The 24,936-nt window shown below is 34.1% G+C and overlaps 1 protein-coding gene and 1 long non-coding RNA gene across 2 annotated transcripts; one reads left to right on the forward strand and one right to left on the reverse strand.

Moving 5' to 3' along the window:
• Positions 1 to 11,389: 11,389 nt before the first annotated feature.
• On the reverse strand, positions 11,390 to 24,568 carry LOC145317116 (uncharacterized). Its single transcript, XM_080158018.1, has 13 exons — positions 24,499 to 24,568; positions 23,222 to 23,292; positions 22,576 to 22,652; positions 21,987 to 22,179; positions 21,307 to 21,422; positions 20,539 to 20,701; positions 19,956 to 20,133; positions 15,835 to 19,337; positions 15,457 to 15,510; positions 13,467 to 13,613; positions 13,020 to 13,167; positions 12,479 to 12,793; positions 11,390 to 12,225 (listed from the first exon to the last, which is right to left on the reverse strand). The coding sequence occupies exons 2-13, from the start codon at positions 23,240 to 23,242 to the stop codon at positions 12,152 to 12,154; spliced, it is 4,989 nt and encodes a 1,662-aa protein (XP_080014144.1). The 5' UTR covers positions 23,243 to 23,292; positions 24,499 to 24,568; the 3' UTR covers positions 11,390 to 12,151.
• On the forward strand, positions 13,931 to 15,166 carry LOC145317120 (uncharacterized). The gene is made up of 6 exons (XR_013878907.1): positions 13,931 to 14,208; positions 14,297 to 14,382; positions 14,471 to 14,528; positions 14,610 to 14,670; positions 14,806 to 14,869; positions 15,023 to 15,166. It is a non-coding gene; the product is annotated as an uncharacterized LOC145317120 (long non-coding RNA).
• Positions 24,569 to 24,936: the final 368 nt, after the last annotated feature.

The following is a 24,936-nucleotide window of genomic DNA, read 5'->3' on the forward strand; positions in this document are numbered from 1 at the left end:
TTGATATCCTAATGGAAATAAAAAACTAACACGTTTAAAAGTAGATCAGACAGATGCTTCGTTATTTGTGAAATTTTATCCATAAACAAGACTGGAAATTTTCATGGCATGGTACATACATGTTAAAAAATATGCGTAAAATGCGTACAGGATGATTTTAGATGAAGAGAAACATTAGTCATTGGAACCTTCTGGAGAAATTTAATTTTATGTTTAATAGTAGCATAGGAAATAATATTTATAAAGTTAGTTTAAAAGTAAATAAATATTAGTCAGGGGAATCTTCTTACAAAATAAGACGTATATCTCCCAAGTATCATTTTCCTCTATAAAGTGGCTTCGCTAGCAAAACTTTTCTCTTTTACATTGACGAACATTGAATATGGACATGGTTCTATAAATAGAGTAGATTCGCTTCCAAAAAAAAATACTTCTACATTGACGTACAGACCCTATTCAAATAATAGTTTTACTTTTGCCACTAAAATTGACTATGGTTCTATCTATAGAGTAGTTTCGCTTCCCAAATAAAATACTTCTACATTGACGTACAGACCCTATTCAAATAATAGTTTTGCCACAAAAATTAACTAGGTTTACACTCCATCCGATCAGAATTGATAGTATGATAATTGATTGTAAAACCAGGGATGCAGGGATTGGAAGATACATGATAAAATATCTGTCAACATATTCATAATCATATGTGTAGCTTATTATTAGATGAAATAATGAATAACCTAATGTCGTCACTATGTCAGACTTGGCCACTTTTATTTAATGCCATGAACATAGTCGATGCAAATTTGGTTTAAAAAAATGCGTGTCGATAAATTATGTCAGCCAAGACAACTTTTATTTAGTTGACATAAACTATTGAAATTGATATCAACAATAGGCAAAAAATTTTGAATGCCCCTCACACCCTGGTGTGAAAAGGACTTGTTAGCAGGGATCTAAAAGGATAAGACAATGACTGAAATATTGATGCACATCCCCAATTATGATACACAAAATTACCCCTTCTGTACATTACAAGTGGTGTTTAAAAAACTCAACTTAACAAACCAACCAATCAAAATTTAATAAAGGTCCCCCAAAGTTATTAAGCCAACGAATAAGAAAACGTTATAATAAAACTTTGGGGACTAGTGTAATAAACAGTTCAATGTCCCCTCCCTCCCTGAATAGTTGGGCTTAATCTTACATACAAATTTACAGGCTCAATATTTTTTTAGCTATGCCAGTTTTTTTCAAACTCAACATTTTTTTTTAAAATTCATTATGATTGAGTAGAAAATTTCTCTATAAACATTAAACAAACGTCTGTACTTTCGTCCTTTTTCCACCATTTAAAGAATTGATCCAATATTGTTGTATTTTAAAGGATAGAAAACTGTCTTTTAATTCAAAATTTTATTGGTATTATAGACAGCTTTCCGCGGATTTTAAAATAAAATTATTAGATTGAAACCAGTTTTGCTAGCGCATTTTAATCGGTTTCGAATCCATACTGGAAATATATTTCTCGTATCCGGTGGATAGGAATCGGTTCCAAGAAATAACTATCACGACACCCTGTATTTATAAGGTAAATGCACTAGATATTGACACCGCGTATGCGTAAAAAGAGGTAGATATGTTCTTTTTAGAAAATTTAAAGTATCATGTGGATTTTGAAGATCTTTTTCGCAATAGTTTTTTGCAATAGTGGGTAAATCTGCACAATTACCCATAACTGAAAAATCGGCCTAAATACACATAAATTAAAATATAAAAATTTTGATAAAATGAACAGCTAAATGTTTTAAACCAACTTTTAAAAACCTACATACTACGCCCTTGCCTGAATTTTGCACTTGCTGTCGTCTATAACCCTTAATCAAGATAACTTAGGAGGAGTTTCTCTTTTATTAGCATAACTGCATACATGCCACTTTAAACTAGATAAATTTGTATTTTTATAGCGAATCTTTGCCACCTAATGGGTGTGTCCGTGTGTTCTCCCGTTCTTAACAGATAACTCTTACCGTTATATCACAAAAGCGATTTTAAAACATCCTTCAAGATTCCTTTAACGATCACATATTTACAAAATAAGAAGTGTAGAGACTTTATAACCATTAATATAAAGTCTATTCTTTGATTCTTTTACGATTTAAAAGAGAGTAGCATCTCTATAACATATATATCTGTTTGTCTGTAATATCGTCAGAAAGTTTGTCTAAGCCAACACAGAAATGGATGCTTTAAGGATAAGTTTAGTTTTTATAATTGCAAATCAGTCCAGAAAATTTCCATAAACATAAACCATCCCAAAAAGACGTATAAGGATGTTGTTTCAGAAATCTAAAGAATCTTTTAAAAAGACTCACACAGTATATACACTACGAACAAAGCATATTTCAATGCAGCTACGCTAAAAAAATGACAAATTGAAAGAAAATATGTGAAGATAATGGATGAAAAATTTAAACAGTTGTTACAAAGATAACTTTTCTGTTTACACAGAAAGATTACTCTACAGGAATGGATCTATTATTACACGGATCTTACAACAGATTATCATGTACTCTAATAAAATGAAACTTGTAGTGGGGTAAAATTATGATCCCCCCATCCTTTCACCTTCTACTGGATGAACGAACAGACCAATATATGGCCGGGGAAATAGTAACCTAAAGTGACGACAATTTCCCCCTGTCATAATATTAACGTATTCTACATCCTTGCCTACAGGTTGGATATTTGTTTGGCCTATTCGCGTATACAAATATTTACAGGGAGAGGATGAGAAGTACAGACAATTTCCAGGGTGATGTTAAAATACAATGTCCATTGTCTACATTCCCATGCTTGCCCTGATCATCCTTCTTTAAAAGTAACCATATGTCTCTAACCGCTGAACCTATACGGTTCCCTTTTAAGATGTAGCTTCTTATAGGTCCTGGGTAGGTCCCATCCCCCACTAGGGGCGTAAAAATAAAAAATATATAGGAAGGGGAAAATTATGAGTAGCTACACCGTAAAGGAGGACCGTATCGGTTCAGCGGTTAGCTTTAAATTTAGACACATAAAGATCCTGTTACTTTTGTATAAGGATAATTCAGATTATTGGTTGTGCCTTATTAAACGGTTGGTGAGATCCTTCGGTACAGAAAGACACACAGACATCCTATTACTTTACTATAAGGGTAATTCAAATTATTGGTTTTACCTTATTCCTGCATTCATATATAAATAGATTAATTTAAAGAAAGCACTGCTTTTTTATTTACCCTACTGTTGCAAAGTTAAATTAGTTGGTTGTACTGCTAAATACTCTGTATTTCACAAGGATGAAACGTATTAATCTTCCCAATATCTTTATAATTAATATGAATTCTTTAGTAGCTATTGTAATCTTAGTAAAAAAAAAGACTTATATTTATTATAGAGTAATTTTCCTTTACTCCTTCCTAGTATTTCTTTTGTCCTTTAGAAATTGTATTCCAATTTTATTGAAGCAGCCGTGAGAGGGTTTCTTTCAATGCAGATTTATCTCGTCTTAAACTAATGAATAATTAAGTTACACAGCAGCTTTTAACAACAACGAAATTAGTTCGAAAAAAATCAAATCAAAAATTAAATACGTATTTTCATCTGTCGTTGGGAGGGGGGGGGGGGGCAAAACATAGTAAAATTTACGATCTCTCTATCTGCCCCCCAAATATTATTGTAGATTTATTTCGCTTATTAGTTATACCTTATTCCTGGTTTCAATGGGTTACCTCCTCCCGTAGGATTAGGCCTTATTAAAAGGTAGGGTTTGGTAGTAAGGAGTTTTATTTGGGTTTTAACAATCTCATGGGAATCTCCATAAATTATACAATAATAGTAGTTTTGCTTTTAACAATAATTATTCCATAACTACACATTTACCTTTATGAAGCTTATTTTAAAACTTCATCAGAAAAAAACTTTCTTTAGTTATAATTAAACCTTTAAATGTAAGCACTGTTCACGGCATCTTAGTTTTATTTGATTATCTGGGGCATCTGAAAGATGTGGTCACTTATATGAAGCTGAACATTTGCAATGCTCTGCTATTTTTAAACCAAGGAGGGGTAATTATATTGTCATTCGTTGTCTGAAAAACTGTTGGTACTTTTATGGCTGTAGTTTCAGCTATTGGCAATTCAAATTAAAGGGGCTGTAAAACAGTTAACTCTTTAATGTTTAATCACTTTTTTGCAATCTTTTGATCAATAATTATCTTATAACTCGCGGAATCTTCATAAAAGGTTTCAAATCTGTAGAGCAATTTTAATCATGTGTAGTTATTTTTAAAAAGGACCTTTTCTACAACTTTCTAACTAGTAAACTCAACATGAATGTAGTATTTAAAAATGCATTTAGCTCACATTATACAATTACACATGACACATTTTATAGTTTTTTTTAATAAAGAAGCTTCAACATAACTCACTTTGTCTGTCCATACGTCCGTCAGTCTGAATGCCGTATGGAGAAACTATATATTAATCGGTTGTATTTGAGATTGAGTGTAAATATTTCCTCTCCAGTGTCCAAATTAGTTGGTCTGTTGGTAATGCTCTGCTATCTATAGTATTTCTATTTGGATAATGTAACCTACTCTGCTGATTTTACAACAAAAAAATCTAAAGACTATCTTGACTTATAGGCATCTACACTGTCTGGTTTTATATTAGTGCTTCGCTACTTATGGATATTGTCATCCTTGTTTTGTTTTACTTTCATTGTTTTCAAATGCGTCCAGTTAAGGATTTCAATGAAAATTTTGAGTTTTGTACAGCACACATCATATATTGAAAGTATAAATAATTAATCCCTCGATTAGACCAATAAGATCACAGGGACAATCCGACCACACTATTGGTTAAATATTTTACATATATAACAAGTTATTTTTCAGTTATTTGAAGCTTTTCTTGAGCAAACTATATCATTTGTTTTTGGGATGAATCATATGTCATTAAATATAAACAAAAATCTTCGTTTGCAAAAAATACCTTTTTAGGTTTAACAGGCTGTTGTTCCTGATTGATAATCTAAGATGATAAATTTTATTTTTCAAGAATAAATATATTATTACTTGAATTTTACATCAGATTTTCATGTTAGCTAATAAAGTGACTTCGCAGGGGGCTAAAATAACGATTACCCCTTTCCATACCCTTTACCCATCACCTTCCTACTACTGGATGAACTAACTGACCAGTAAATGACAACGGGAAATAGCAACCTAAATTGACGACAATTTTTCCCCTGTCATAATATCCATGTAATTTTATATTTTATCAATTTTTTTTCCAGTTTGGTGCCACTGTGCTCGTCCTGACGTAATGCTAATTATACCAGACTTTGATTTAATGTTTGTGGTTGGCTTATCTAATTTCAGCAAGGAAACAATTTCACAGCCAAGACATTCTTACACGGGCGTGTACAGATATTTACACGAGGGGTGCAAAGCGAGCGAAAATTGTATTTATGAGCTTTATATTGTTTTTTAACTATTATTGACTCGGATAAGACAATGGACGATAAAATGATATATTTTCCCAATAGTGATAAACTTTATTACCCTTCTGTTGATTAATGGTATTGGTGGAAAAGTTTGAATACTTCTAGTTGAGAACCAACTATCAACAATATAATACAGTATCCAAAGTTGTTTAGCTATCAAATAAGATAACGTGGTAATGAACCAGTGATATTTACAGTCTAATGTCCTATCCCTTCTTAACAATAAAATAGTCACATAAAAAAGGTTATGGATTGAAGAATAGTTATTTCTCACATCGTATTATAAACAACTTCCCGCGGATATAGAATGATTGTACATTTTTATATTCGTAGAAATATGGATATAATACGATGCTAGACATAGTTTTTTCGTATGAATGAGAACCGGTTCCTATCCACCGGATTCGAATAAATACGAGAAATGTTATTTTTTTACTGTTAATGCTCCTAAAGTAGAATACTCAATATTTTCTGTGTGGGGTTTTTCCCACCCCCGAAATTATCCTTTGTGCGCTCCATATACATTGTTATGCTAATATTCTGTTCATGACCCGCGGTTTTATATTTTTCCGCGAAAAAAAAAGTACAATGGAAGATTGTTTTTGATTTAGCAGCATTAGAAATTATATATATTCCTAACGGATGTGGCACTAGCCTCAAGGGGAATCTTTAATTTAGTAAGGAAAACTGTATTTTCAAAATATGACTGTGTCAAATAATAAGCTTTCCTGAAATTGAGAAATTATTCGGATCTTTACGAGCAGACGAAAAACCTCAAAGAGTCAATAAATACTGGGATTATTCAGTTAAAAATGTAAGCTTAGTGTTTAAAAAATTAAATAACACAACAAAAGATATTTTGGTGGTATGGTCAGTCAATATTTCAATGAATTTTATAGTTCTTATTTTTATATAACAAAAACAATTTAATGAGGTTACTAAGTCAGAAAAAAATACTAAAACTGTCAGCTTAACCCTTTACAGTCGGGCCCCTTGCCGCACCTTAATCAGTTCCTATTATAGCTAGAGGGCTAAATTTTTTTGTCCCCTGTTTGATAATAAATTTCCGACCTTTTATAAGTCTAAGTCAATTTTCGCTTCCTTCACCCTTTTATTTAACAACCTTTGTTTTTAGGTCAGCGACCGCAGCTGTACTTGGCAGCTGCCAGCCGCCGCAGTCGGCGGGAAAACGGCGGATGAAATTTTAATACGTTATGTAGACATGTAAGAAAAGCTTAAGTTTAAAATTTGAAGTCTCTAAGTCAAAAATTGCGGCCACAGGGGCCTTTTAAAGATTTCTGGAGACCTGGAGGATCAGGAACTGCTTGATCATACCTGGAACCCGAAAGTGACTTGAACACCTGTATTTCATATAAGGATGTACTACTAGAGGATATTTTAGTATTTTGGTATGATAAAATGCTTTGTTTTAGTCAAAAAATATTTTTGCTCTTTACCTGGATCGGATAGCCCTGCCAGGTTTGCTGGCATCCTGTGCCCGCCAGGATGGAGATATTCAAAAAGGAGAGAGTATAATACCCATACTTAAAAAGTCATACAGTTTGGGCTCTTTATCATTCACACAGAAAATGAGATAGAAAAAACCGGAGGGGGGGGGGGGCGTTCAACGCCTCCCCCCCCCCCCCCGACCATTAAGGGTTTAAGTCATATACAAAAAAATGCAAAAAAAATATTAAATTTGTGTTTTGTGGCATTAACCTCAAAAAATATTACAAATCAGAATTTTTGTTTGTTTTTTGTGCATATTTCTATAATGTCATTATAAAATTTTCATATTTATTTCACCTATCAACCATTCTTCTACTTTAATGTATGTTTATCAAAAACAACAGTTTTTGATAGAAATATTCAATGGAATTGCCGGGAGGGAGGGGACATTGTGCTGTTTATTACACTACTCCCCAAAGTTTTTAGATAACGTTTCTAATCCGTTGCCTCAACAACTTATTGTATTTTGATTGGTTGGTTCATTAGGTTTGGTGTCCAAACATTTCAACCATTAATTGTAATCTACAGAAGGGGTAAATTTGTGTATCATCATTGGGAATGTAAATAATTTTATCGGCCATTGTCTTATCTTATCCCTTTAAATTCCTGCAATGGACTACTTAAACTCTTTAGCTTCCTAAATTTAAAAAGCATTTAATTCAATATTTTTTTTTTCTTTTTAATTATAAAATTTGTGTACGTAATCTACAAATCATCTTGGCTTTGTAAAATTTGAGTAACATTGTCAAAACCTTTTTTTGATATTATGATATAGTTAAATTACAGTGGTCATAAAACCCGTCACTACTTGGTCACGTAATATTAAGACATGCATATTGTGGGGTGTTCCTTCAATTTCATATTTTATCATATCCAGGGGCGTCCAAGCTTTTTCATTTGGGGGGGGGGGGTAATCACCCCATTACCCCCCCCCCCCCCTTGGACGTCTATGATCATATCCTCAAGTATTTCAAAATAATTAAAGTTGTGAGACGGGGCCCAGTAGGTATATGCTGTTGTAATGGATGTAGAATATACAGTAATTTAGGTTGCTAACATGGACCTCGTTTATTGGTCAGTTAGCTCATCCAGTAGGATGGTAGGGGATGGGAAAAGGGAGGGGGGTGGATCGTTATTGTAGCCCTCTCCAAGCTGTCGCGTAAGAAACGATAAGGAGGAAATGAGATTTTCTAGGCGGCCTTCCAGGATGGACTGCTGATTTTTTTGTGAAGTTTCCCCATACCAATGAGTATCCAGTTTACAATTTACTTAGTCAGTCATACTAAAAAAAAATTAAATTTAAACACACAAAAAATCATATGTGAAGGATACATGATATTTTTTACAAATATTTTCTTAGTTTATAGCCACTATACAGTATACATCTGCTCTACAACTCACTTTGTCCGTTTGTCCATCACTGATTTTTTACTTTATTATACTTATTGATTTCATTATAAAAACTTTAAAATACAAATAAAAGATATTACTTTGAAATATAGTAATTTTAAAATAATAAAATATTGCTTTACATTTATTTTAATGTTATTTTGTATTTGCTGCACTTCTAAAGGAACTAAAGTTACACATTGAAATGTTTTCAAGTATGGCTTCGAAGTCGATTAATATCCACTGAATTAGAACCAGTTGTAAGTAACACTGAAAAATTAAAACCATTTTTTATAACTTAGGACTTCGGCCCCTTAGGGCTAACAAAACTAGTTTTCATTCTATTTTTTTTTCATTATCTACGGAAAGCTGACTATGATACGAAGCGATGAATAATTATTCCTTGTTCCTAAAAGCCAGGTTTAATATAATTACTTAATATGTGGGTTTGGTTATATTAGTTCAAGATTCAAAACTATTACATAAATCTACAAACAGATGACATCATGAAACATGTCAAAAACTTTTTTTTCACAAGCATAACTTTAATCCTATTATATAAAGTAGTAAGCTTTTTTTTGTCTGTAGCGAAGGATTTCACTAACCGCTTAACCGATATAGTTCCCCTTTTCAGTGAAGCTTCTTCTAGGCCCAGGGAAGGTTTTGAACTATTTTTGGGGAAGGTACCACCACCCGCCAAAGAAAAATCGTCCCTAGAAAAAAACGACACCCTCGAAATTTTTTAGAAATGAAAGTGGGGTTGGATTATTTACTCTCCCCCCTCAAGAGCTACTATATAGAGGCCTTTAGGGGCGTAGTCGCTAGTAAATTTTATAAAGTGATTAAAGCTGACAAAAAAATCTAATTCTTTTATACTTCCATCGACATTATGACGATTCTTTTAAAATATATCCGTTAAGATCTCGCTTACCACTGAACCAATTTAGTTCACCATTTTAAGGCAGCTTCTCAGAGGTTCTGGGATGTTTTAAGGATTTAGATGTTTTAGAAAAAAAAGAAAGTTTGAAATTAATAGGACAATTTCATAACATTCCTAAATTAACATTAGTATCTATCAATTACAGACGAAAGTAATGACTTAACCTACAACTAGAAAAGCTTCGCTTTTAAAACTAGCACACAATCTTAATTGTAGATATTATGAAAACGAAGCCCAAGTAAAATGTTACAATGTCATGACAAGACCATTTTCATTTGGACAAACATGACAACATGTGCATTAGGACTGGGATAATCACAGGGAGAGGGGATTAGAGAATCTTTATTTTTGTAATAAAGGTAGTAAGACAAGAGATGTAATGATTGATTGAGCCAATAGGAGAATCTCATTGGTTGAAATTGTGTACACATTTCATTGTGAACGCATGTTTTTTTTCATTTCATACATAGATAAAAGAATAAAGGTACTAAGAAAAAGAGGTAATGTCTGATTGAGCCATTAGGAGAATACCATCGGAACCTACATTAAATCTCATTGGTTGAAATTGTGTACACATTTCATTACGAACCCATTTTTTTTTCATTTTATACTTAGATAAAAGTCAGCTGTAAACAATATCATTTCTTAATACAAAGCTTTACTAAATCAAACTTACTTGCTAAAAAATTTTGTCATACAATGAAAAAGCTTCAAACAGAGGTGGATTCTTTTTAAAAAATTAGGCTCGCTACTCACTGGTGAGGCAAAATTATTTTTGTAAAAAATCCTCAAAAATTGCATAAAAAATCTACAAAAATTAAATAAAATCATAAAAGGGTAATTAACATATGATTTTGTTTAATTTTTGTAGATCTTTGATAAAACTTTTGGATGATTTTTCACAAAAATAATTTTGCCTCACCATCGAGTCTTTTTTTTTAAGAATCCACCTCAGCTCGAGTCAAAAGTAAACAATACTATCATCTGCTAATAATGTTTCTTTTAAGATTTGACAAAAAAATAGGGTCAGAAGCGTAATCTAGATATAGTATGTCTATTATTTTTGTGTTTAGACTTTTCTACTAATAATTACAATATTTATAAGGGGTAAATTGGCGTTTTCATTTTAAGTGCTCAGGTGGGTTAGAACAACGCAGGCTAGGCATAGATGTTTGACAGGAAAGAAAATCCTTATATCCGTGGAAAATACATTCTTATACATGTAGAGCCCTTAAAACTAGGGATCTAAAGGGATAAGACAGTATCCAATAAATTGAGAACATCCCCAATCATGATACATAAAATCACCCTTTCCATAGATTACGATTATTTGTTGAAACGTTTGGACACTCAATTTTATGAATCATCCAATGAAAATTCAATGTCCCCAAAGTTGCTGAACCAACTAATAATCGTTAATCAACAAGGATGACAACATCCATAAAAAAGAAGCACTGAAACGGTAGGACAAACGGACAACACTCAAACACATAACACTTGTATAGTGTCAGAACTGAATAATCAGAATATAAATGTATAAGAGTGGAAGCAAAATTGTAAGTAAATTTGTTGAAAAACTGCTTGATACAGCATAATGTTTATGGACATACTTACATTTTTAGGACTTGATTATAGAGTTGCTTTGCGTATAACATTATACTTTGTTGTCCCAGGAATAAACATACCAAAAATCAGATCAATCAGATAATTAGATCACATAAAAATTTGTTGTTTAAAAAGTAAAAAAATCAACATGTTTAAAATGGACGTACGGACATTCTGGTAATGATTTTAGGAATCTCCATGCAAAGTTTAATATCGATAGGATAATTCTAACATGCCTAAATTAACGAAAAAAGCTATCCGTCACGGACGGACTGACTGACGGACGGACCGACCCTAATTCTAGAAAAGCTTCGCTTTTAAAAACTTAAGGGACTAGGACGATTAACGTGTAATCAAAACCAAACAAAAGCCGTGCTATCGAAAAAATTAAAGAGTAAAAACTTGCAAAACAACTATATTTGAAAATAAAGATGATAATATAACACTAAAGAATAACATATTTTATTTTATCAATGTATTATGAAGAGAACTTTATTTTAACATAGCAGATTTATTTCATCCAAAACAAACTAATATTTTGTTAAAAATATAATTTCTTGACATAAAAATGTTAGCTTACAAGATGATTTAATTTTTCAACTGGAACATTGTTAGTGGTAGATAAAGTAAGAAAATATAAAACTACAGAAGCAATGTTTTAACTTTTTCTGGTAATTACTACAACGATTGGCGCATTTTTTTTTATTTTTTTATTAAAAGCATTTTCATAGTTGGCAGCATTTATACTATTTTTAATACATATGATATAAGCATAATAATATCTTATCAAAATAAGGCTTTGATGGCAAGAAGGTTCTTTCAAAAACAATTTAACAGCTTTATTTTGTTAAAATGGTCTAAAATTAAAATGATTTAAAATCAGTTATTTGGACCCATAAGTTCAACTTTTCATCAAACGTTTTCAATATTTCATATTTGTATGCAAGAGAAAGGGCAAAGCTGGTTATTTGGATCATTCCATGTGGTGGTATGAGGAAGGAGACAATAGTCGACGTCTTGAGACTTGGCTGGCTTATTCCATTCGTTGTTTAGAGGAAGGTTAGTTTTGGTGGTCCATGCGCGGAAATTCATTCTACGACTCCAGAATAAAAACTTACGGGTGATAATTTGTATTATTCCATGTGTTTGTTGTGGGGAAGGTTAGTTTAGCTGGTCTCTGAGTCCAAAATTGTTAGATGACTCTTGAAAGTCAAGGCTCACTGGTGAAATTCCCCCTAAAACAGAAATTCTTTTTATTACTGTATTAGCATTGAGCAACTTCATACCCTAACATATATCGTATGTTTGTCCAGAGCTAACATAGCCCAAAACAATCCCAAGACTATAGTTTAAAAATAGAATAGCCTAAAACTATCTCTAAAACCATCCCCCCAAATAGTTAAATAACAGAAAGACACATAGATATTCTGATACTTTTTAAAAAGGATAATAAAACTAGAGTTTGTGGGTTTTTTTCTATATATTTACCTAGAATAGGGGCTGGGGACGAGCCCCAAATGCTTGATGGGGTCTGATTAACAACCAGCTGGGACAGTGAGGTCTTTCTATGCTGTTGTTGTTGATGTTGCATAACATTAGCGGTTGACACATGGTGGTGTTGCTGGTGATTAGCAGAGGATGTTGTCATGCTAGCAGAGACGTTACCACCCATACCAACCATCTGGTGGTGATGGCTGTTCAGATAGCTGGAATTAACGCCGCTAACGCCGCCATTTATGGTGACGGGAGGGCCACAAGAGGTTGGTTGGCCACCACTCCCATAATTCATTGTTGGACCACAACCTAAATATAAAAAAATTCTATATTAATAAATAGTGCACAGGTTTATATTTTATATTTTTAAATAAAAAATATTTTTTTTCTTACCTACCTATTAATGGCAAATAATATAAAAATTCAGCAAATAAAAAACATTTTTTAATGAGCTCATTATAGCTTTAGGAGTTTTAATTGATGTAAAACTAAGTTGCTATAAAAATGGATGCAAATTAAAAAATACTTAATTTACCTCTTGCTAGATAGATAACATCACCCCAGCCCTCACTTGGGGGGTAGAGAAGCCCATTTTCTAGGACCAGGTTCCTCCACATGACCCGTGATCCCCCCTGTCCGCTGCTAACGCGGTATTTCAGCCCCTGCGCGCCTCCAAAGATACTCTAAACAAAAATTTGATTTTAGTTTTTAATATAAAGCCTTGGCTATATGACAAAATAGGAAACTTTTAAAAACTAGATCTAAAATACTTACAAAGTAACTCAAAGAAAAAAGTTACGGCACAGAAATTTATTTGGTATAACAGTTTGTTTCATAAGTTATAATGAAGGACTGTGGAGAAACTACTGTGGAATCGCCGCTGCAACCGAAAACTGCAGTTTCACGCCATTTTTTTACGCCAAATTAGACGATTTTGAATCCTGTTATTATTATAATTTCAACTTTAAATTGTGTCTCAAACCTGGATAGTAGCCAGGGGAAGGAGTCCGTCCCTGTTAGTTGGTACTTCCTCCACTTCTCCATCCACCTCTGCCCAAATTCTAACGTAGCTCCGCTCCTGGACTCGGTCACAAGTTTCAGGTTTTACATTCAATAGACCCCTTACAACCTAGGGAAAAGAAAGTTATTTGCCTATCAAGCACAGAACTATTCCTTAAATTTAATTGGAAATAAAGTTGGGGATGGTAGGTTTCTATCTTTTTGCTACCTCTAAAGCAGGAGGTAGGTTGTGCTAAAATTCCGTAAAGGTGTGAGTTTTAAGGCTTAAAAAGAGTAGTAGAACGATTATATTCACTAAATATGTGTATTCCCTATATTGAAAAGAACTAGGTATATGCAAAAATATTAGTGAAAAATGTTTAGTTCTACTACTGTTTTTAAGCCTTAACACTCACACCTTTACGGAATTTTAGCGCAAACTTGTGCTGGCTAAGCCACAAACCTAAATGTTTCAATGTTAAGGAAAGAAAACGAGCACCCCTCCTGGTCAACTATTCATCTGTACCTGTAACTCTGCCTGTACCATGAAGATGTTATAGTAAAATTATTTAATATATTTTCTTTCTTTCTGTTTAAATTACAAAAAAATATTAAGCAAAATTTTAAAACTTATCAAACCATTTCAGAAAGATAATTCAATTTTTAACTCCGTGTAGCCACCTCATGTTCCATAGCTGGCTCAAGACCAAGGAGGAAAATGAAAAGTAAGCTTTCTTATAAAAAAATTGTAATACAAAATTTCCTGAATTTTTAATTCAATTGAACAATTATCAAATTTTGTTATTAATTTAGAATGTGACTGCCATATGAAAGATTGTGTAGCTGCATTAAATTAATCTATCTTATTGCAAGAAGTGCTTGGTTGCATAAGAATCAAGGTAACTACCTATAGTACCTACCTAAAAGAACATTTATAAACTTTTTAATAATTTGTTACTGTGTCCTTAAAAAGAAATCAATATTTAGACTACAAGCTGTGTACCTGAAAAGCTGGTCAAATAATTGTTAACTGTGTACCTATTAGGTAATAATCAAATAAAAATGTATTTTTTATCATTAATTTTATATCATTAAAATCTTAGCCTAAACATATTATTCAATTTAGATGTTTGTTGTGCTGTACCTGATATTTTATGTTGGCATAGCAGCCTTCTTACCCTTCTCTGGTAAATATTTAATAAAGAAAAATTCAAATTCAAATACCCAGAGATAGTTAAATTTTAATAAAAAAGAAAAGAAAAAAAAATTTAATTTTTTAAAATTTTTTTTTTTTAATAACTGCATGCTCTTTTCCTTTTTAGTCATTACGAGCGCAGTGTGTTTGAGTAAAATTACCAACCCAGGCAACTTAATATACCCCCAGAGGTAAAAATATTATTGTATATGTATTTTATGTTTTAAGCTCCAAGTTTATTCCATAGTGTAATACTTTACAAATTTATTTTATCATCTATTCTTTTAAATTTTTATATTTTAATTTTTATATTATCCTTTTACAAAACATAAATTCTTTTTTAGTTTTGTGAAAGCATAGCTGAGATGTTCTTCTTCTATTTCAAAGTTAAAATGCTGTCCACAGACAATGTTAACCATGCCTGTTCCTTGTCCACCGGAGCTGCCTGCTGAAGCAGGGCGGATGCAACCCTCCTACAAATTCCCAGGTTGCACAAAACTACCTCCCCCTTTCTTGTTAATAGGGGAGGGGGGGGGGAGTTTAAAAGAAACCACCACCGACGAATTTTAACGTCTTTTTATATGCAAAGATTAATACTTCTTCGTTAAGTCTTACAAAAAAAGGTATCTAGGTAATTTTTTTCATCTAAAAAATCTCGGTTGACTTAATTTTTATGAGTGAAGGGAAATTTTATGATGGGATTGGAGTGGTTTTAGGCAAAAACTATTTTTCTAGTGTTAATGCACATTGTTATAATATTAATGATCAAAATGATTACCTTTTCCAAATCCCCAAGACGTTTTCCAAAACTTTCGATAGCATCATTATTTTCCTAAAAAATCAAAAATTTTGAACATAATACGAAATATTATTTTTTCTTTTAGGTTAAAGAAATACTTGAAATCGATTTTTTTTATTTTAAGAAATTATTCAATAAAGCCTAATTGACAATAGTAAAATCTCAACGGAATAAAATCAACTTTTGGATTTTCAAAACATGGTTGAAAAATTATAAAACTTTAGCACTCTGGTTTTGGGGATCAAGGATGCATGGTAAAATAACAATAGAATAATGATTAAATTCTTACAATTTTTTTTATTGTGGGAAAGAAATTTTTGTAGATTATTTATGCAGAAGAAATAATAAGATACCAACCTTTATTTGTTGAGCAAATAGTTTGACAGCTCCGTTATTGCTTTGACCTCCATGGTTAGAATGAACGTCCTCATCAGACTGCATATCCCTCTCACCATTCTCAACATTGCCACCAGCCTCACCGCTAAGAAGAACACGCTCGTACCGTGAAGGATACTTGGCCAGAAATTTTGATACAACCTTAGATCTATGATGCTGATTGGCAGCGAGGATTTTGTCCAGTGTATACTTCATATCTTTGTAGAGGGATACAGTTTGAAGGTAGGGAACAAAAATGGTCAGAAACTCGTCGGGGGCCATGTATCTAATATTACCATCAGTGAACAAGGTTGCCTCCAGAACTTGGCTACTATCCAGAAGATCAGCTGATATCAACAAGGATAGAATGATTGATTCTCTGGCAAAATCAATTTTACGATTGTTGTCACTCTTGCCAACGACTTCTAACATCAACTTGCCAAAATTAACCAGTTCAGTTTCAGAATTAACATTTGTGAGGTTGGCGTCGGTAGTATCTCCTTTCTTTGTGACAATTCTCCGGGCAGCTTCTTCAATATTCTCAAGTAGCACGCGAGGGAAGGGCGCAAGAATTCCTTGATATGTTTGATCACCCGACTCTCTATCAAGATTACTTTTCCAAGCTAGCGTGGCAACATGACAGATAACCTGACTGTTAGAGGTATCCAGAACCGGAACACAGTTTACAATTATCATTCCAGTTAAGTCATCATCTTTGAGTTGCGCAGGATCGACCATAAAATGGCCATTATCAATAAAAACAGATGGATGCATAAGAACTTTGCAGAATTGAGTTTGCATTATTATAAAATCTTCCAGATAGCCATGGAAAAATGCTTCAGCTCCATACAGATGGAATCCACTGTTAGCAGAAGACTTGGCTGAGACAATATTTCTGAACAGGGCAATGTTATGTTTAGTTTCTTCCAACAATACATCTTCCTCTTCACAGTTATATCCTTCAAATACATTGGGATGGTAGCTAGTCAGGGTTGCCTGCAGAATATTAAACACATTGATTTCTGTGTCATTTAGATCTTTAAGGCAATGATTTTCAAGTTGCGCAGCCCATTTGCCCAACACAGCACGCAGGGGATTGAAGTAATTTTCAAACGTAACATTATCATCGTTGTTAATAGTGTGCTGGATATCCTTTTCAAGCGAGGATGGATCTTGCCCGCAAGACCTCCAGACTTTGCCAATCATGCTGGCATAATCTTTAAGATCATCTGGGCAAGTGAATATTGAGTTTTGTCCTCCAATATCATCGTAACATAAGATCTCAATTCCCTCAACTAAATCTTCTTCAAGCTGATGAAAAACAAGTCCATTACGAAGGGCAGCAAAGTCATCAGTATCGTACACGGCCAGGTATTCTTCTGGCGGCCGCAGGTCAAGTTTCTTTTCACAGGGATGCGAATGGAAATAATTCCAGAGTATCTCAGCAATTCTAAATACGGTGACACCAATGGCAGGGTTAAGCTTCAGCTTACTCATCTCAAGATTCCATTTCATCTTACCACCCTCCCCGACATTCTTGCATGCATCAAATACATCAAACAGCTGTTGCAACCCCAGCTGTTTCTGGCGCAGTGTCTTAACCAACTGAACCTCGTCTGCCTTGATACAGGACAAGTATTCCTCCAGTTTACAATATTCTTCTTGAGTTGACTGTTCATTTGAGCCTGGGTGTTCTGCTGATTTAGTTGATGGGATGCTACGCATGGGAGAGCTTGTACCTGAACCTCCAGAGGATGATACAGTGTCCATGGTACTCGTCTCACTTGACATCACATCCCTAGGTTGGCTGCCAGGCTGACTGCTGAACAAAAATCCGCAAAGAGAAAATGTTATAGTTGGCAGGTAGGCATCCAGCTTTCTACAGGAAACTCTGGTTGTAGTGGTCTCAACTCCACTTGTATTCATGCGCTGTATATGTGAATTAGTATCTTCCAATAGCTTTTGGGTCAGCTTAGTGGACAGATAGGACTGCAGACGGCTGTAGAACATCTTATTCTTAGTTTTGCCGTACATTTGAACATGATCGCGGTACATTCTAGTAATGTTGTCCAACTGGATGTTTGCTTTGCGTAGCATGATTATCACACGGTGTATGGAAGACTGACATTCTGTATCATTCTGTCGATTATCAAAAAATTCTTTTTCTATGGCAGTAAGGGTTAAATTGTTAGCTGGTATATAGCTATTATTATGATGGGGATTTGATATATTTTCAGAAACTATTGAAGAACTGCCATTAACAACTTTGTTATTATTTGAATTATTATCATCAGGCTTGGCATACAGTGATCGCCGAAACTCTGAATATTCTGCTATAAACTTTTGTCGCTCAGCGCTGCTAATGTTGTACTTGGGGTGGTTGAGATACCGGGACAAGATGTCAACGTCCGCCTTGAAATTTGTGTCGCCTGCACTATAGTTTCCCTCCTCCTCCGCTGCGATGATATTATTAACCAGGCTGTCCACAAAGTTGCTGTTGCCAGGCCGGAGCTCCGGCAACAGGGCGCAGATCTTAGAGCGCAGGTACTCGGCAATCTCGTGCTGTGTGTCGTAGTAACGGTCCAACTCGTCAAGATCAATTTCTGCAGAAGATTCATTGCGCCGACGTTGGATTTTTGTACCGTTAACAGCAGGGTTTGCATCATTAACGGCATCTGGCGCTGTATAGTGTTGGCCATTTGTAAAACTAAGCTTGGACGATTTTGCAAAAGAGTTTGACTCTTTGTCGCCTGCAAATGCTTTAACAACGGCATAACTAGGACCTGCCGCTGATTTAGTTGATCCAGGTTGGTCTGAAGGTGCTAAGTTGAGTGCAACCAGCACAGTTGAACATTCACTAAGGTAAGATTGTAGATCATTCACATTGCATTGGCTGTCCTCAAAGTGTGAAGGATCAAGATGGAACCTGCCAAAGCCTTTGACATTTACAACAACTCTATCCTTGGCTGGAAAATATTCAATGCTGGCGATCTCAACAATTCCAGCGGCCGCAGCAGTGATAGTTGTCTCAGCATTGTTGTCAGAAGTAAGGCCGCCGGAGCCGCCCACTGCGGCTGCTTCAGCGAAATTAGTCGGTGTCTGCCTTTTCTCAACCCTGGCAACAAATGTTTTGCTCAGATCCGAATTCAACTGTTTTAATCCACCGGTTAGTGGCTTCTGTCTAATTGGGACAACACCATTGCTGCTCTTCCTTGACTGCGACTGCTGAAGCTTATTTTGTTGTGGCTGGTAGTCCGATGGACCAGGCGAGACAGACTTTAAACGCTGTTGTTGAATGTTATTGTTAATCCGTGCATCCTGGTGACCTTGTGTCCTGGTGGCAGGACTTGGAGCCTCCAGTTGTTCAAGATACTGGTCCAGGTATTGATCTAGCTTGATTCTGACTGGTGTGGTTACAAAGTCAGGTTGTAATGGTTCTCCTTGCCACACACACCGAGCCTGGTAGCGCACAGCACACTGCGTGTCTAAAATGAAAAGAACTTTAAACTAGGGTTGGCAATCCGTATCCGAATCTGGGATCCGGAATCTGGAATACGTCCAATTTTTGGTCAATTTTGGAATCCGAATCCGTATCCGGAATCCGTTTTTTAATAGCGGATTTGGATTCTTAATTGGTAGGCTAAAATTAGCATCTTGAGTTTTTTCTTTCAACTCTGCCTTTTTGAAGGCAAAGATTAATTTAAATTAAAAAAAGCCTTTTAAAATATTGCTAAAATCCGGAATCCGAAATCCGCGGGAATCCGCCATTTTTGTTTGACGGATTCTTTTAAGAATCCGAATCCGGTCCAAAAATTTGACGGATTGCCATCCCTACTTTAAACTAAACGATTCATTAATATTATATATTTTTTTACGATTGAGGGTAGATGTTCCATTACTGTTATCAGTCATAATGTGAATTCATATGCACGAATGTTGTAAAAAAATTGGTCAAGTAATGGCAAATTTGTTTTTACAAATATTTTTTTTAGTGTTATTGTTAGATTAGGAAATCAAGTCATATTTTCATTTTCATTTGCTAGAAGGCGTACGGTCAAATACCTGATTATTACTAGATAACACAAAAAAAATTAAGATAATACCTGGTGGAACTTTTCTGGCAGTGAAGTAAACTTGAGTTTCTGGTTTAAGCTTTGTTGGCAGGTTGTCCGCAGGTGTAGATATCCTGGCACAGTCCTGGGTACCCCAGCAGTGGCTGTGAGTTGTACAGATCCACACACACGCACAGTGAAATAACACTAGCTCTTCGATAACTCGACCCTACAACAATTCTTTTTATTTTCTGCAAGAAAATAAAGTGCAATAATTTAGGAGCGAAGGCAGAATGGTAAATAAGTACTATTACCTCAATTTTAAAGCGATCAAAGACAGAAATTTTGGGAACTATTCGGAGGTTCCATTAATGAAAAATAAAAGAAAAAAAGCGGCTACGACTTAAAATGGTACAGACTTTTGCACACAAAATTGTAGAACCTTGCTATATAAATCATTGGCAATGGTCACAATTCATCTATGTTTCATGAAGATCAGACAAGTCTTCCAGACAGGCCTACCTGTCTCATACTCACATTAACAAATCAAAAATAACAAATAAATAGTTTGCATAACATTAAAAAGTCATTACCTAATAATCTTTCTTTTTATTTTTGAGTTTTAAAAGACTACCTGGTTCAAAACCTTGACCGCTAGAATACCGCTATCGCCGCCAGATTTAGACGATTTTTTGTGACCGCCATTCTCACTGAGGTAAGATTTTATAATTCCGCGGAAACTGCGCGGATTTGAACAGTCACTTGCCCGCTTCTCGAATTCCTCAAGAGTTGGATCCCTAAAAAATAAATTTATGAATCATTTGGTAAAAAATATGTTTAGTTCAAATGTGAAAGAATTGACTGAAAACTTGGGGCTTAATTATAATTACAACAAGGACATTCTATGTACTACAGTAACAGAATGTCTATCTGAATGTATGTAAACTAAAGACCTTGTCATAATTTTCAGGGAAGTTTTATATTAGTGTAGGGAAGGTTTTAGTCTATTAATAAAAGTGAAAGTCCTTCGATGCAAAGGGCGAAACAGCTGCAAAGCAAACTTATAAAATTATTCACGCAACCTCCCCCAGTTGCGTTAGAAGGGAGATTGTTAGGTAGTTTGGATGCCTAATAACCAAGTGTATAATACCAACACATCCCTTAACGCTAGGCTCCCCTGAGGAGAGTGTCATCCATTACGGTGACTTAATCTGGGACACCTGCCTTACTCAATATCAGCAAGGGTGTTGTAATAACAAGGAGCTCTCATGAGACAGCGTGTCAAGTCATACTTGAACGTGGAGCTTAAGCTGGCCCTTGTGGCTTACCAAAGTGTCTCAACATACTCCAGGAGTCTAGAAACTATGGCTTTTCAAACAAACAAAAAGCTTCTAAAAATTACCTATAAACAAAGTTGTCTTGTTTGTGGGTTTGATTTTGAGTAATTGAAACAGGATTAGATCTGGCAGAAGGAGGGGCTGCCAAGTTGGAACCTGGTTTCTCAAACCATTTCTTTACCTGTAAAAAAAAGTATAAAAACGTCAACGTTTTATGGATAATGCTATTAGTAACTTCAAATTCGTCTTTACGAGATAATTCTATTTAAAAAAATGGAAATACCAAAATATACCTAGTTTTCTAGTATTACAAAATTAATTTTCTACAATCAAAATAATACACTTTTGATTGGTATATGACAGGGGTGCATATTCTACATGGGATCCCATGCTCAGAGGGGGGGGGGGGGGAATAAAAAATAAGTGGTTGAAGGGGGAAAAAAATGTAAAAATTAAGAAAACTGAAAACATTTTTTCCATTTCCCTTGGTTCTTGGTGAAAAAAAACTAAAAAATGTGTGGTAGGAGGGATAAAATAAATAAAATATAGAGTTCTTTAAATATTTTTCCATTTTCCCCCCTACTTGGTGAGAAAAAACTAGGGGGGGGGGGGGGAAATAAAAAAAATTTTAGCCGGGGAAAAAAATAAATCTTGTGCAGAATATACACCCCTGGTATATGAAGTGAATATGTACATGTACGCTTATTATAGAACTTTCTAATTAAAACAAAGTTTGAGAATCTACCTTTAGCTTGTGAATATCTCCAAAAGAGTCCTTGACGTAATGTTGATTCTCGTTCCCGAGGAAACTGTTCCTAGCTTGCTCAGACTGGAAGTGAACAATGGCCCAGCCGTTCCAGGCAGGATTGTTTGGGTTCTGGTGACAGCTGGAGCTTACAACGTCCACCCCGCGCCAGTCACAGATACACTCATGAAACCTAAACATTAAAATATGAAAGGACAAACATTGTATAACGAATTAATTCCAATGTCATTTAGTTTTCAAGCATGATTTTGTACTGGGACTATAAATAATTGATTAAATTGCCTGTGAAAATAACAATTAAACCTTCAAAGCGCACTAAAGCAAAAAAATATACTGTGCTAAACAAAAATAGAAATTGTCTGTAACAATAGCCTGGCTAAAAAATGATCAATCTTGCTTGTTTGTTGAAAATAGCCTGGCTAGATAATCCTAAAGCTTACTTGTCTGTTGATAGTAGCCTGGCTGGAAAATGCTAAAACTTATGTATTTGATGCTAGACAAAATGGAAAATGATAAAACATAAATCATTTATTGATGATAGCCTGGTTAGAAAATGCAAAAAACTTACTTGTCTGTTGATAGTAGACTGACTGGAAAATTACGAATGTGAAGGGCCAGGGGATTTTCTAGCTGAGGTGCGGACTCCTGGAATATAAGTATAAAGATGAATTTTGAAAGAATTTAGTCTAAAAAACAATCTTTATTGATATGTTTATTGGCAAAAATGTTTACAAATACCAGTAAATGGTGGGTTGAAATCTAAGACGATAAAATATTATATAACTATTACAGTTTGGCCTCGTTTAACCTCTTCTTTTTATATTTGCTATACATAAATTTTTAGCTTTCTTATTAGACATTCTCAATGTCCTTCGTAATTAGAAAATAAGATAACTACAATAATCACCAAGTATAGCAGATGGACCACAAGACCCTAGTTCTATAGTAGCTGAGCTAACAAAGCTGGATACTATTAATAGTTGCGAGGCTTTCAGCCAGCAGGAAATAATCATTTTTTTCTTGTTTAGCCAAAACGTATGCTGCAAAAGATGCTTGGTGTAATAGGATAATATACATTAATATACTTTAAATCAGGAATGCAGAGCAGGAGCCGAGAAGCCAAGATATTTTTCTGGAATAATTTTTTTTGTCGAGTTTTTCTTAATTTTAAAATCAAACGGCTCAGCATCCCTGCTTTAAATAAATGAGTTTACCTGGTGAGGACCATGTGACATTATCTGGACCTAAACTCTGGAGCTGGTAGTAAGCAGGGCAAGATAAGGGTCTAAATATTCAACCATAATCAATATTTTTAATTTCAATGTAAGAAATTTTTGGTTAGAAAAGGTAGGGTGAAGCGGGGCATTACCGGTAATTTTTTCGGTTTTTTGAAAAAAAAATGGGGTAAATATTAATATTTTTAAATGGGACCAAGACCATTAGAAAGCTTACGGAAAGGACTATCAGGTCCTAATAGGACATTATCCTAGGACTTTTAGAAGTTTGTCATAATTGGACTCAAAGAAATTACCGATAAATGCCCCACGGTGGGGCATTGTGGGTAACGTCTTTTTAACCTAAAAAAAATCGATGAAAAACGGCCAAACGGCCAGTCAAACATAAATAATCATAATTAGTATAGGTTATAGGGATTATCCACAAAAATTTTCATAAAGATCGGACTATTCCTTCTATGTCAAAAATTATTTTTTTTAAAAGACGAGAAATTTCGATTTTTTTTCCACAAAAATTTTCTTAAAAAATAAAATTTAAATTTTTTTATATAAAAAAACCTGTTCTATTCACTTTTTGGCCTAATTCTTAAAAAGCCCATATTGAATTTTAGATTTTACCAAAGAAAACCTGAAAATTGATCTTAAAAATTGAATTTGAATTTTTTTTCGACGTTACCGAAAAATACCCCGCGCGAACTTTGGTCATTTTTGAAAAAAATATCAACTCTACATTTAAGCTCTCAACGGATTTGGAAAGAGCGGGCAATTCTTAGTTCAAAAGGTTTTTACGGATCAGTTCTAGGTCTTACCAATTTTTGTTTAGGTCGATCTTTATACACCTAGGTAAAAAAAATTTTGGGAAAAAAAAATTTTCGTCCAACTTTGAGACCCAAAAAGTACCCTTAAAATTCACCTCACAAAAATTTCATTTTATACTTTTTTGTAGGCAATTTAATAAGGAACAAATTTGGTTTTATGTTTTTTTCTGTCAGTCGATTAAAACATGGAGATAAATGTCATTTTCTGAAGGTGGGTAAAAAATTACCGGTAATGCCCCTTACCGGTTAATGCCCCGCTTGACCCTATATTTTTCTTATTTTTTATATTTTTACTTGCAAAATGATGAACGGAAATTAGTTTTTTTCAGAGTGTTTTTTCTTTTTCTGTAAAATTAGCATACTAATCATCTTTATTTTCATCAAGCTTCGCGTGCTGTAGGTAGGATATTGCCTTTATTATTTATTGATTTTTGTTTCCTGTGCTGATTATAAATATGAATCATTCTGTGGCCGGGAAGGTTGCCCCTTGTCCATACATAGTATACACAACAAATCTAAAACAAAACAAAAAATATTCATTAATTCATTAAAATAAAGTTTTTAGTAAAGTTAGAAAAATCTAGTTGCCAGTATATTTCGAATCCTACTGATTTCCGATGAATTAGAAACGGTTCTCAGCTAAACTTAAAAATCATGTACAGGCAATTTTCCAAAAAAATAAAATAAAAAAATTTATGCTTTATTGGCCCAGGCCTACGGCTCCAATGCACGGGGCCGATAAAACATAAGGTATTTATGAGTCTTTTAAATATTTTAAAGTTTAATTTGTGCTTTTCTCAGAAGTTAGAACACTGACGTCAAGAAGAGACTTTATATAAAGAACAGTTTTGCTTTAAAAACGAAAATACTCACCAA

The sequence above is a fragment of the Acartia tonsa genome, chromosome 4 (assembly GCF_053477335.1).
Source record: "Acartia tonsa isolate MP-2025a chromosome 4, ASM5347733v1, whole genome shotgun sequence".
In the NCBI taxonomy this organism is placed as follows: domain Eukaryota; kingdom Metazoa; phylum Arthropoda; class Copepoda; order Calanoida; family Acartiidae; genus Acartia; species Acartia tonsa.

Coding starts and splice junctions, on each gene's coding strand:
- LOC145317116 (XM_080158018.1), bottom strand. CDS start 23,242: ATGTCACATGGTCCTCACCAG. Junction 21,423..21,986: donor GAGATATTCACAAGCTAAAG/GTAGATTCTCAA, acceptor TTTTTTTTACAG/GTAAAGAAATGGTTTGAGAA. Junction 19,338..19,955: donor TGCCAGAAAAGTTCCACCAG/GTATTATCTTAA, acceptor TTTTCATTTTAG/ACACGCAGTGTGCTGTGCGC.